Below are 15,291 nucleotides of genomic sequence, written 5' to 3' on the forward strand. Positions count from 1 at the left end.
AATGTGTAACCTATCAAGGGAGAGAGGACTCTCCAACTCAAGCCATCTCCACATTTCACACTCTTCCGAATCTTAAAAAACGAAATTCTGGAATTATATTCACGTCCGACAACTCAAAAATGAAGTGAGCTAGAAGGGCTGAAATTTGTTAGGAAGTTTTGCCTCAAAATTGATCTATATCGAGTTAGGTACGAAATTTGTCAAAAGGTATTTGTTTCTTAACTCTATTCCGAAAATACACAAAACAGCATAGTATGTGATGATATGATGACACATATCATCACATACATACTCGATGCATATATGTGATAATACATACATTAAATTAACTACAATAGTTAATTTAACGTATGTATCATCATATACATCGAGGACAAAAAATTAGAGTTAAAATAAATAAAAGTTTTGAGAAACATTATAGAAATACTTTCGAAATATTTAGAGAACATTAGTGTGACAATTAAACTAGTAAAAATGTAAACATAGATTTTTAAATTTTCAAATGTATTTTCTTGAGATAATAGTTTCCAAAGTTGTTACTGAAAAATATCATCATTCTCAAACGAAAACATCAGTGAAATCGTTTACGTTTTGCAAAGCTTCTTTTTTATTGAAACTAGTGTGAAGCATTTAATTACATCTAACTTGAACAAAATTATTCTTTGCATGAAAATGCTTTCAGCAATGGCGACTCTTCCAATAAAGTTGCAAAGATGCAGCCCCTTTTGCAATTATTTTTTAAAACTTGCTTTTTCATTCTTAAACCTGTATATTGTTTGCCAACGGATTCTAAAACCTTCCGCTCTTTTGCGCTGCGTTAGGACGGGTTTAATTCATCATAATAGGGGTGAGAGGAAAGATGAAAAGGAGATGTTTACATTTAACAGTAAAGTAATCTCGGGTTAGTCGCGGACTTGCAGATAATTCGCAATAATGTCGGAAGAAGATACTAATTCCCAATAAAATATTTTAGAGCACTTTTTATTTGCTGTAAGCGGCAGAAATGTTAAATTATATTGAATAGATGGAATATTTCCTCATAGGATTAAGTTAAAATTTGGTAACATATTTTTAGGAAAAAATAATGATTTTTTAAAAATTAAAATGCCTCTTTTTTATGTTATTTAATTTTTTGACAATATTTTGAGATAATCGAGAGTTTACTCTATTGAAAACTTTTTTTGTCATTTAGGGAGTTGCTGTAAATATGGAAGGTCTTAAGAATATTATTTTTAAATGGTATGTTTAAAACTTATTATAAATGATATTTTTATTTTAAAATATTTTAAGTATATGAAATAATTAGAATTTGAACCAGCACTTGAATGAGCCATATCAACCATTTGAATTAAAATAAAATAATGCGGTCAAAAACGCCACACACGTGAAAAAAAATTTAACGAAAAAGTATCTAATAATGCCGAAATCAAAATCAAAGAATAACGAAGAATTCGGAAATGTGCTCTTCCTTCCGCGTCTCATAGATAGAATCGTCGAAAAGTGCTCATCTCAGAATATTGAAACGAAGAGTATTTATTTTCATACATTGAAAGTTTGATTAACAGCAGAAATAAAGGTAATTAATTAAAATAAAAACAAGGAAAGAAGACAGAAAGTGAATGAGTAAGCAGGAAATATATATGAGCGACGCTGATCTTTGAACATCTCTAGAAAGCATTAAGATCCACTCACTGAGCAGCAGCGAGAGAGAAAAAACTAAAGATGAGGACAACTAAAAATAACCCAACGAGTTAGAAGATACTCGGCTATTCTGGCCGCAAACCCAATTTAAGTATACGATGCTCCTTCTATTTTTCCTCTCTCCCATTCAAAGTTCACTTTCTTTATTGGGACCATATTTATCAAAACTCTAATTTAGTTCCAATTTTGCTTTCAAGTTGTCTCGACGGAAATTCATCTGCTTTCATACATATTTCGTTTTCTTTAGCTAGAAATCCCTCGCCGAAAAAAAATGTCGTTGCAGAAGTTGCATTACTCTATCTTCTCTTTTCGATAATAGATGGCGATTAGGTACGCATCCCATAATGTACTGCGATTGTATTGAACCTTTTAAAGGGCCATTTTTTTCTAGTCATATTATGTTAAAATATTTTTAGGCTTGAAATTAGAATAAGAAAAGGGATTCATTTAGCTTATTAGATAAATTTAATTTGATTCATTAATTAATTTGGTTCATTAATAATTAAGTAACAAATCAAGACACATCATTTTGTCTGAGATAAAAAACTGAAGCATCTAAGTTTCTGAGTTACTAAAAAAAATTGTCAGAACTTAGGCCAACCTACATCATTTCATACAAAGATTGATAAATTTGGTGGGAAGCATACTTCCCGCGGCCCTAGAAAGGGTTAAAATGAGATTAGATGCTGTTCTGTGAGGTGCGCGCGTTAATGCATTGTGCCTTGTCTTTCATGTTTTGTGTGAGATGCGATCATTAAAGAATTTTTCCCGAAAACATAAGTCCTATTGCTTCCACTGCGAGGATCATAATAATCTTCATTCCATCACATCGTTCATTTTTTTAAAATTGCAAGTCAGGTAATTACGATTAAAAAGTGTGGGCTATTTAAAAGTAAAGTTGTTTTCTAAATTGAAATATCATTTGGAGTATTTCTTATTTCTGAAGTTACGTGCTGTCACTGATTTTAGCACACTATCTGCAAATTGCATGATGGGTGGGGAAAAAATCGTTCGAACGCTTTACAGGACAAACAGTTAGAGCGATCAAATGGGTATGTACTTCTTAAAAGGTTAGTGACTCGTTGATGAAGGGGTTTTGAAATTTTAATAAAATTTTAATTAATAAAGAAAAAAATCTAAATTTTAACGGTTTTCCTCAATAACTTCGGAGTCTATTATTGTACAAGAATTGTGTTAATTTCTTTTTAAAAAAAATAGATTTTAAGTAATGTATATTTTATTTATCTGCAGTGTTTTTAAATTTAATGTTTTTGATTAGATTTACTATACAACATCCGGCGCAACTGAAGCTTATAATTCTTCGCTATTAAAACACTCCGTCATTTGTTTCATTCGAAATGGAAATCGACATTCACGCTATAATCTTTGATTAAAAAGCATTTCGAAAATATTTAATTTTAAAGACTTCCTTGCGTATCTTCATTTCAAATCTTAAAGAAGTATCACGGATTTTGTATCCTTTTGCTATATTTGTTTTTATGAATTCATAAGCTTAAATTACGTATGACAACAAGACAGTACAATAAAGATGCAAACCATAAAATAAATTACTCTTTTTTAAATGAAAATATTTAATAATGCTTGGATTAAGATCGAATTTTCATTTTTTTAATCATAGGCTTAATAACGATACCTAGCTTGTAGAAATACCCACACGATCTATAGAGGCAAGCAGTACATCTTGCTTTATACTTACATCCGGAACAGAGCGTACTGTTTTGCGATTTGGTGCTGTAACTCACATGGGGCTGCGGCAAATTGACTTGCACCGTGGTCACGGGATAACTCTGGCTGTGGTGCATGCTGGGAGCCTACAAAAAACAGAGTTTTCAGCAATATTTTTAAAAGAAGAAACTATTTATTAAATAGAAAATGGTAAAGTAATGATGGCCAATTATAAGTGAATGATTTTTCTATCATTCGTCAAAAACAATACTGGTATTAATTTATAGTTAGAGAAAGGAATATTTAGGAAGAGAATAAACAGTTAAAAATAAGAAGAAAGAACATTACGAATGTTGACTGCTTTTACAATGGCACATAAAATTATCTACCATTAAAAAATATTCACATATCTCAATATTGCTACAATTCTGTACTGTTGCTTCCCAGCACGATTAGTTCAATCACTGGAAAGATCATTTTACGATCAGATTTGTTGGACGTTGATAGGATGAAGAATCGGTAATCCCAGGGCTTGGCTACCATTTGGCAACAAAATAGAAATACTGGAATCTTCCAGAATTTTGGCAATAGAGCCAATAGGAACCTAGATATGCCCAATTGTTCTAGAACCTTCTCTGCCCGGCTCCGGGAACTATAAAAGGCCGGCAGTCTAAGTTGAAGACAGTCGTGGAAAGAGTCGCCGAAAGGTTTAGAGCTGCATAGCGAGTCAACGGCGGAATAGTTACCCATTGATATAGCCTAGTCCGCCGTCCTACACTATGAACATGCTTAATGTTTTATTTTTAACCACACATTCATACCCAGCCATTACAGTTCTTTACACTATGGAAAAGAGCACATGCATCTCAAGAATCTCAACCTTCTTTTATACTAACTACATCAGCAAGATCTTTCCTTTTCTCTTCTCATTCATCCACCCATCAATCACTGTCATAAGCAAGACGCATCGTCAATATCTTCCGAGCAAAATCCCGATTTGGAATCTTAGTTATATCAGTATCAAGAACCAACTTCGACGCAACGGATATCTATCGAACATCCAATTCATTCTGATGGAAAAAGAATCCAAGAATACACTAGCCCTATCAAATATAAAAGTTAGCAAGGTGGAACTTCATTCGCGTTTTATAATGTATTTTCATATTCAATCAAAATTTAAGAATTTTCTCTGGTTTGTTATTCACCGTGATTTCATTTCCTCGTGCTGTTTTTAGCGCCTCGGGCTGCTTTCGAGTTTTATTTACACCCAAGTTTTGATTTTTAAAAATTTTATTTCTTCTTACATTAAAAAATAATGTGTTTATCTTTCGTCTTTCAGTCTCTATTTTTATAAATATAATGAATTTTTTTAATGAATGAATTTGTTTGAACTGCAGAAACCTAGGAACATTGTCACCAGGAACAACATTTCAACATTCTATCTATAAGGAAGCTATTGAAAAATGGCTTACAAAACCCCATCTTAGCAAACATGAAGGAAGTCAAATTCAATAAAAGCCCAAATACCAACAAAATTTCTGACATGCGTTTGAGACGCCATTCAGAATCCTTTCCGGTCCTTTGTCTCAGCGAAGGCGATGCGACTAACACAATGATGACAGGGGTTTCTACGAAATCAATCATCACTCACTCGAGTTGCGAAAAATGAGACATTTTGAAGAATAACAAATGATATGTCAAGGGATGACTGAAAGAAACTACCTGTAAAAGACACATTTCTTCAGTATGCTTTCTTTGTGTAGAGGAATTGTTAAAATAACTCTTTAAATTTCGAACTTTTTGTCCAAAATATTGCAGTATGGCGAAACCTCTGGCTTGATTGCATCAGCCATTATTTCACTCTGTACTTAACTGAATTGACAACCCAGTTAACCAAGACAATTAACAGAAAAAGAGCGAACCTAAAAACATTATTAGGTTAATAGAAATAAAGTTAAAGGAAGCAATTGCGAATGTTGAATTCTATCATGGTTTCAACATTCGCAAAGGCGCAAAAAATTTGGTAAAGCATAAGATTGCTTTGAATCTCATTACAACAATGAAAAGTGTTGTGAGTTATTTTATTTAAACAGATTCAAATTTGATACACATCTACCCTTAATATGATAAAACTATTGACCACATTTTATTTCCCTAGTTCTATGTTTTGTAGTTATTATATTCTCAGACCGACAAATATGTTTCCATGGACTGATTTCCTTCAGAATTTGATACAATTTTCATGTAAAGATCACAACCAAATTTCTTCTGTTCTAGCTCAAAGTGATTTTGTTTTATCGAGTTTGCAACATACATATAGACAGACATACCTCACAAAATGGGTTTTGGATATCTGATGAGGCCTGAAAACGTTAAGATACGTCAGCATCTCGAGTTCGAATTTTGTAACGATTGCTGTTCGGATACTGGAAAATAAAACTCGAATTGAATGAAAGGTTTGTTAGAGAGGATCCTTTGGGGTGAATTGGATTCGTATTTCACTCTGGTCCTTGCGGTGAAGTAAATTTTCTGAGACAAGAAGATTGAAGTAACCTTGAATGTAAGGTGCTTTGCTGGAAAGAGTACTTTCTTCTGCCTGCAGTTACCTGGCGACTTCAGCGATATGTAACTTGCGATTGATAGCTGCCCTTGAGAAGTCGCAACGCATTATTGAGGCGAATAAAGTGTTGTATGATAGATTATTGAATGCATGGCATCTAAAAGATTGTGTGAACGAATTGAATAACAGAAAGAGAAGTAAAATAAATCGCAGAATTATTACCAGATATTTCAAAATTCCTCAATTTCGTGTTACTTAAGTCTAATTAATAAGCTAAAATCATTTAGAAGAATCAAATAGAAGGCTCAACCCACACGTCCCTTTAAAAATTAAGAAACGATTGTAGAAATTATTTACAGGGATTATATTCTTGGTAAACCATCTTATACCATTTTCTCTGGAACCTAGCAACACATTTACAAATTCGGGCGTTCTTGAACTAAAGATCCAAATTACAAAAATATATTTCTCTCAAAAAAATCAGATTTTAAAAAATGTGTGTGTGTGTGTGTGTGTGTGAGAGAGAGAGAGATCTTAGAATCTTTTAGCTTCATTTTTATTCTATCTCAGGAGCATAATTTATATACAAGATCTGTCAATCTACAGCATGGCACAAGAGGGAAGCGTTTATTCCCAATGATTATATACAATGAGATTCTGGTAGGGAATACTTTCCACGTGTCGATTTAGGTAAGAGAATTATAAGTATCTTTTAAAAGAATTCGCTTAGCTTGACAGATTTTTATCCCTTCACTCGGAGAGTGTGAAAGTGCAGATTTAAGCATTTTTAAAGAGATCGTGTTGAATAAATTAAATAAAAAAAAGGTGGAATTGGATCAGGAAATAAGAGAATATTTTAGAATGTAGGCTAAATGAAAAATCTTTGGGAATTAATTAGGGTTTAAGTTAGATTTTAAAGTATCATTACATATATATTATATATAATAAATAAATTAATAAGCAATTATTTTGAACACCAAAAAGTCAGTAATGAGCAGGGCGGTGGCAATTACACAATGGATTTTGATACTAAATTGACACAGTTCAGTTAACATTTACTATTTAAGTGTGAATGCTCCATTCTTTGAAAAACAAGGGTATTTCGAGAAACTGAAATCAGCTTCCAGTGCAGAAGCCACAAAATGCGGAAAGGAACCGGCAGCCGTTCCTCAACTCACCTTTCTAACTCTTCTCCCAGTGGGCCGGAAATATTCGGCCGGGAATTTCCCGGAACGAGTCGACCGCGAGACGTCGAAATGAGCAGGAAAGCTAAAACAAAGGAATTGGAAATTCGTGCAGTGTGCTAAATCGATGTCACTCGCAGATCGCTTGTAGTTATTTTTTCTTTTGCAAAAATTAGGGAAATTTCGATTGTTCTTCATCGAAACAGAAGACAAGGTCGAATTTATTTCTTTTTAAACGCACAATTGATTCGTCAAACGGAAACTTGTTGCAGAATATCTTGACTCACAACCATGTTATTGATTTGGGACATGCGTTGTTATTCCCTAATTACACGAGATTTGAGTAGTTTTTGTTTTTTTAATTGCAGTGTCGATGCCAAGGATACGTACTTAATGATTCAGCAGTTGTTTTTGAAATATATTACGCAGCCTCTGCCATCCGCGATTTGCAGATTTCATCCTTTTCTCATTCTTTCGACAAAACGGGAATTCCATTCAGTTTTCTTCATATTTTGGTAAAAGTTGTAAAACGTGTTATCAAAATGTATACATTTTTTTACAACGATAGGAAGAGACAGTACACAGTGGCAAATTTAGACATTTTGAAGCTCTAGGCAGCGCGCATTATAAGACCTCTATTTTTAGTCAATTTAGATTCATATCTCTTTACATTTTTAACTTTACATATTTTTTAAAATTTTTATTAATTAATATTTTGATAATTAAGGCAATTTTAAGTTAATTTCTTTGCTTTAGTAACTTTGTAAAAATGTTCATGCTTATTTTCTTATTTCATTACTAGTCATCTCAGACGACTAGTAATGAAATGTTAATTGTATTTGGATTCCCCTGGAATGCCATTCCTCTTTGCTGGATTCCCCTGGAATGTTAATTGTATTTTACTTTAGATAAATCGATTTTTATAACTTCATCTTCATGATTCAGCCATATTGTCCAATATTAAAGCCATGCAATTTAATTGCATTAATTGAGTCCTTTATATAATAAATAAACAAAAAACTTATTCTATTCTATTCTTATTATTCTATTCGCTCTATTGGGGACAGTCCTATAACATCATAGCCTACTAAAAACATAAAAAACAAGTTCATCTTTCTTCCAAATTTCGTGATATTCTTTTTTTAAAATCCGTTTCATAAATTATACAAATATTAAGCAGATTTCTTCGTTAGCTTTCAACAAAGAAAAAATTTGAGGAAACAAAAACTGTTTGAATTTTAGAGTAACAATTCCTTGGTGGAAATCAGGCAAAATTTTTAAAAAAATTACTAAAATTCAGAAACATTCGTATGACTATTAAATTAAAATCATTAATAATATATTTTTTTAATTCTTAAGGCTATGTAAAATCTATTTTTGTGCAATAATATTTTCGGAAGTTAAAATGTGGCGGGAACACTCCAAAATTTATCTTAATTTTTGTTATTAAAAATCACAAAAAGCTGCACTTCCTTATCCTCCCTGGTATATATGTACCAAATTTGGTAACTAAGTCAAACGGTCTGGTCTGTAGAGCGCCAACACACACACACATTCATCTCTATTATTCGTTGGTGACTCGAGACTGCACTACATCAACGTTTGCACCGAATATTAGAAAGAAAGAAAAAAAGAAGCAAACAAAAAAAAGAAAGCAATAAAAGTTCTAATTAATAATACAAAAAATAAAAACAAATAGAATATACTGTTACAAATTTAAGACAGCACTGCGGAGTTCGTATTTGAAAAAAAAAAAAAAAGACCTACTAAGACACTGGAAGAGGACAAACAATGAATACATTTGAGCAGCTCATTCAAGAGTTGGCTTCCAAGAAATTGAATTGCAACAAGACTTTCAATGGAGAAGTCGAAAAACATTATTCTCGTGGTGATCAACAAAGTCCAAAATGTCTTTAGTTTCAGATGTAAGATGATAGAAAAAGTTGGTTCGGTCAGATATCCTCTTTTCTGGGTAATTAGTGGGAAAGGACTTGACTACATCAAGCTAAATATCTCCATCATCTACACAACGACAAATGCAATTGCGAAGAATGAATCTTCTCAGATATTTGGGACACAATCCATACAATTCATTGGCATTTGAGAAAGATGTCTGAAAGTTATACCTCTCGAATTTTTACCTCCGAAAATGTCTCAAAAGTAAATCGCCCTTTCTCTTCATTATCCCAATGATTTTGCCGCGCCTTCAGAAAGTGTTTTTAAGCGATATTTGATTGATCCGTTCGGAATATTGAGATGTATATCAACTTCTGTTTTAATCTGGCAGCCTTAGCTGTTTCATCGGCCGCTTCAATTCCAGCTTTACCATTGTGGCCTTTCATTCAATTCAACGAGACTGTTTCATCAACAAGCTTTTGGATGTCTTCAAAATATTATTCTCAGGATCTTTTGAAGGACTTTCAGGCCTGACATGGTCATCAGTGAATAGATGTCCAATATCATTATGTCTGTTATATTTTTTTCCAGATTAGAACTTTGTTATGTCCAGAAACTCAGCTTGAAAACCGAGTAATGGTCATCGTGTGCACTGAATTTTCTCCATGTAGTTAGAAGTTATTGCTCAAAATACAGACAGCTACTCCCACATGATCCTTAATTTTGGAACCATCTGCAAAGATAGAGAGGTCTGATGGGGAGGGAGGTGAACAATCCTACAGTACTGAAGAATATTGGCTATGGTGAACCATAGAATACTTGTCACAAGATATTAGAGCCTTCCACCAATGTACCTAGAAAATGGACATCTTTCCCACAATGTTTTATATTAAACAAGACAGTTTCCATTTCGCAAATCAAATACATAGGTTCTAGTTCTGCAAAAAAAAATTTGAACAGCTGGTGTGGAACTAGTGTGAAAGGCACCTGTAATCTCTAGCAAAGCTTGAAGCTGGAAACTATTAATTTTTTAATTTGTCTTGCTGTGGCCAACTACTATGATGGAACCATGTATTTCCTCGAGTGCTTTTTTATATAGGATCTTAGAAACTTTCTCTGAAAGGTCTTTTTGATGCTTAGCAATGTTAAGTTTGTTGAATATTTTAGGCATTTCTTTTTTGTCCAACAAAATTTTGTGGACTTTAATTGCCAGGTAATTAAAGCGGTCATCCAAGATGACCCTTAATGTCTTTTCTTTCGAGCTTTATCGATTTTCAAATTATTAACAATATTAGGGTGGATTGCGTCGCCTTTCTTTACCAAATCGAATGAGTGTTGTCTTTTCATGAGCAAATGAAATCTTTGCACTCTTACTCCAGTTATCAAAAATTTTCAAGGGTTCTTTTTGCTTTTGCTAGTATGATTCGCTTACTTGTCCCTACCATGAGCAAGTAAAAGTCATTTGCATAGCAATCAGTTCGGTATCTGCTTCAAACTCCGCAGTACGGACATCGTTTGCAATGAGTAACTAGTACAAAGGTCCAGAATTGGAGCCTTAAAGGCAAACCATTGAAATCTTGTAAAAGTGTGGTCACATAAGTAAGAAAGACTTCTCTATCATCAATGAAGCTTGAGACTACTTTAAAGAAGAAAGAATATTCATTTTCTTTGAATTATGCAATACCATTGGTCACCATATCCGGCTAAAGGCAATCTTAACATAAAGTGATACTATTAACCCTATGTTTAGAGCTTGTACTTGATTTTCCAATCCAATTTTTAATTTAAATAATTTCTCTATAGCGCTTCTTCTTGTCATGAAGAAATATTGATGATGAAGGTGGTGGTTGCTAAGAATAGGGGAAAAAAAATTCTTTGTGCAGTTAACTTGTCCAGAATCTTTGACATTGTGTCTAACAAGCATACTGGTCTAAACGCTGCTGGGTCTGTATCAGTCTTGTTTCGTTTATTGAATGAAAGTAATTGAGCTTTCTTCTACTTTCTAGGGAAATATCCAGAGTAGAGACAACTATTGAAAAAACTGTTAAATAATTGACTATAACAGGCTGATGACATCACTAGCAATTTCATCCACTCCAGGAATTTTTCTTATTGTTCATGGTATTGACTATATGTTTGTGCTTTCACACAAGACCGTTGAAAGTAGAGAACATTTTGTAAAATCTCTTGAATCCTTTTAATAAAGGATTTTATTTTCAAAGATTAATTCGTGCATCTGCTTTATGTGGATTTTCGCTTCTATTTCGCCATGAAATCATTTTCGACTTTCTGGTTTTAAATTCATTGTATTATCTACTGAAATTAATGTCAATAAAATCCGTTTCTTGTTGCCATTTTTTTTCCAGGTTATCTACCCTTTCATTTCGAATTAACTTCATATGCGTTCCAAAAGAGCTCAATTTTATATTGATACATATCAATTACTCTTATTTCATCGTTGCTATTTTTTGGAAAAGGTGTTGTAAGAATCTAGAGAGAATAGTTGTAAGAGAGTTGCAAGAGTAAGAGCTAATCTAGAGCATGAGATAATTTTGTCACATTATCTATAATACATTCAACTTCCTTCCTAATTTTAAACCGCTTCCTCTTCCTTTTGCAACTGCCACAACCGAGTAATCTAAATATTTTCTGATCAGGCTTCTTTCTTGTTTTGGGGAAATAGATGAGACGCAGCCAATTCAGCTATTTTATTTGATTCGTGATTTTATTCGATTTGATTTTATTTTATTTGATTTGATTTTACTGGGGAAAATGCTGGATTCAATAGAAAATGGACTGATTGCCAACCCTCGGAAATCGCGGGATAAGCAGCTGGAGGGTTAAAAAGAATTTTAGTCATGTCAATCAGCTTTGATGGATTATGTCTTATCACACACAAAAAAAAAGATGCCATATTTTTTATCATATTATTTTAAATTATATTCGAGCAATAATGATAAAGCATATTGTGTAATTAGATGCACTTTAAAGTGGCGAAATTAATTGGCGACGGAAATTGGCAATGCTCCTGTAGTTTGGAAATTTCTCTCCTTATACAAAAATACTTTAGACCTCCGTTTCCGATTGGATCTTCTTATGAATTATTTTTTTTCAATTGCATTCACTTTTCCCTTTCGACGATTTCGATTTACAATCGAAGCTATTCGACTTTGACTCATTTATCCCGATTCTACTTCGGACTGAAAGAAGCAACAATTAAAATTTTTCAGGTCATTCCCGTATTAGGGCCCAAGGAAGTCTACTTTCCGAAAGCAGCATTTCATTATAAACAGAAACAATTCCTCATTTGTTAAATCATTTCAATAATATCTAATAAAATGAAGTGAATGTTTTGGCGCCTCACAGCTGCGAGTGCATTTTTCTTCATTTGTTAAGATTAATCCGAAACGAGATGCTTCAAGAGTCACGTTTTAATCAATAATTCTGCTCCCAGTTTCGAAGAAACAGGAAATGACTTCAGCGCTCCTTATCTTCTATTTCTTTCTCTGTGCTTTAGAGAGTAGATACAAAAATCATTGCACCCTTCGATGCATTAGATCCCCAGTGTTGAGGAATGTTCAAGTTTTAGATGTCTTCGATATAGATAAAAACCATATTCGGAATTATATTTTTGTCTTTGTGTACAATCATTCAAAAACCATTATCATTGAATTTTAGAAACATATTTTTTTTTTAAAAAAAAGGCGTTCTAGGACTACAAATTCCCAAAATGGAACAAGCCTAAGATATCCAACTACGTTCGGAAGTCATTCTTTTAAATAATAATACTTGAAACAACTTTTTTTCCCATTTTCAGATGGCATTTATGGAAAAACTTCATAATTTAAATATTTCTTTCAAATGTTTAAGATGGGAATTTTTTAAGAACTTTTTACGCCAAATTAGAATTTTTTCGAACAATCTTAATCTCAATCAAATGACCGGTTTTGTACATCCTATCGTTTATACATATATAATCGTTGATGTTTTCATTATAAACTGAGCCAAAAGTTTAGCAATAATTCAAAATTCTAGCAAATTATAAGAGTTTTAGCAGGATTCTTCGAAGTTTTTACCGTTTTTTTTTTTTCAAAGCTTAAATGTTGCATAGTAGCACAATGCTTCATCATTGCACTTATATTTTGTTTCAGCCTTTAGACACTATTATAAGCAAAATGTATAACACATATCAAGCATATAATTTAAGTAGTATTTTAGTAACCGTATTTGAAATATTAAATGTTATGGGAAAATTTCATTCCAAGAAAAACGAATTAAAAGTTTATGTTTTTAATATTCAATGAAATGAAACAGGATTTTGTTTCAAAACTTCTTAAATTTGTAACCTATTTCTTTTTTTTTTTAAAAATACTCAGTTTTGCAGTTTGGGAATTTTTTTTTTCTTTGTCATTTTTGCTGGCACTTATGAATATTCACTGTGATCGACTATCCTATCGTCATCGGAATTTTTCAATATTTCTTATGTCATTTGACTTGAAAAAAGATGCATGTAAACACGTATTCATAACTAATCCGATGATATTTTTATCAATTCATTTGATATCTCGTCTTGAGTACCATTTAAATGGTTTCACTGAGGCTTATTTTCAGAAATTATTGCATAAATGAAAAATCAAGATACTTCAGTGTTTTAGAATTGTTTAAATGTGCGATGATGTAATCAGAAATAAAGAAAATCAAGTTGAAAATATTTCATAACAATAATATCTTATAATTGATAGAGGAAAGATTGTCAGCTCTGCGTAAATAATGATCCTTTAAACTCGTTAAATATTTCAGAATCGAATCGCTTGTTTTAGAAACTCGATTACTAAGAAATTCGAAATTCAGTTTATACTAGTTTCTTGTTCATTGCTGGATGCGTCGTTTTGTGCAGAAATAAACTGAAACGTAGCTTTGTATGACTCAATTTTGTTTCCTGGAAATATTTGCTCATTGCAGAAACTCCACGAGTGACATCATTTAAGACATGACGGTGGTAAAATTGTGTAACAGGTGGTCGTTTCGTTAGGATTGATCAGATATTAACGCTTTGAGGTTCATCGACTTTATTAAATTGTTGGTAAATGAGTTTGAAAATTCACAATGGATTATAAATGTAGGCCATTTTAGTGAAGTCGGTGAAAGTGAGTGGATTAAGATTTAAAAGAAATTAAAAAAGAATCCTTGTAAATATGTCAATGAAATACGCCCAGTAGTACTAGACATTGGGCCTGTTCAATAAAAATGTGATGTCTAAGAGTACTGGATAGTAGACTGCAAAATTTTAAAATGTTGTCCAAGTAGTTTTTGATAATTTTTGGTTTTAAAAGCTTGTCTTCGGGGTTTAGCTATCATTTTTCAGTCCTTATTTTTAAAGTTTACTGAAATTTGTCAAATCAGGTTCATCTCTGAGATCACATAGCCGTATGCCTGTCAGCTCAGATGTTCTAGAATACACCTAATAAAGAGAAATGGACAGAACGCTCAAAGTCAAGGAGTGTCGATGGATAAACATTTTTCCTCGCGTATGCTAGCATCACCTTGGGATAGAATTCATTTTACAGCGTTTTTTCGTTTTAATAATGATTCATCACAAATAATCCTTTGTTTAAACCAATAGAAGTAACCCCCCATAACTTTCCTGGATACTCTTTAATGAAGGAGTTATTTCTGTATCTACAGAGCTTATGATTAAGAGCATTACGTGCTCACATTTCTATTCTCAGAGGCCCGCGCATGAACACTTTGGGATACTTAATATAATGAAACATACCATTATATATTTTCGGCAATTGTTATTTGACATAATTCGTTCGTACATTTTCCCAGGTAGAATGAAAAATTGTTGGTAACTAATGAAAATTATCCACTTTTTCAACACAAAATGACAGTTTTAGCAAGGATTACTTACCAAGTTTTTTTTTTTTTTTTTAATCTAAATCGTTTTATTTTTAGTGCATTTTTATTTGCATACATGCAAATGTGCAGACAGACAGATCGTCAGTTTTGTAAAATTTGCTTTAAATATTAATAAATATTTAGCATCTAGATACTTAGATGCTAAAACTGCGCCATTATCTATCTCCTCCCATTTTGTAGATACAGTGTGCATTTGTAGTCGGGCGAATATAAATTTCCTTCATAGGGATTTCATTCACAATTTGATAAGAAGTCTACCTATTTGTTGTAATCTGCATACGAAATCTCATCCGTTTAGCTCAAAACATTTTTAGTTCTCGTGTTCGCAGATAAATCTAAGTC

General features: G+C 32.5%; 1 protein-coding gene across 1 annotated transcript in view; it reads right to left on the bottom strand.

The window, feature by feature from the left end:
* The window catches only part of LOC129957612 (sodium/potassium-transporting ATPase subunit beta-1-like), a 60,037-nt gene that overhangs the window by 18,330 nt on the left and 26,416 nt on the right, over positions 1 to 15,291 (bottom strand). Inside the window, exon 2 of the mRNA XM_056070030.1 lies at positions 3,419 to 3,533. Within this exon, the coding sequence (XP_055926005.1) occupies positions 3,419 to 3,524 (106 nt within the window). The 5' untranslated portion in view covers positions 3,525 to 3,533. The remainder of the gene's footprint in view (positions 1 to 3,418; positions 3,534 to 15,291) is intronic.

Source organism: Argiope bruennichi, chromosome 11 (genome assembly GCF_947563725.1).
Source record: "Argiope bruennichi chromosome 11, qqArgBrue1.1, whole genome shotgun sequence".
Classification (NCBI taxonomy): Eukaryota; Metazoa; Arthropoda; class Arachnida; order Araneae; family Araneidae; genus Argiope; species Argiope bruennichi.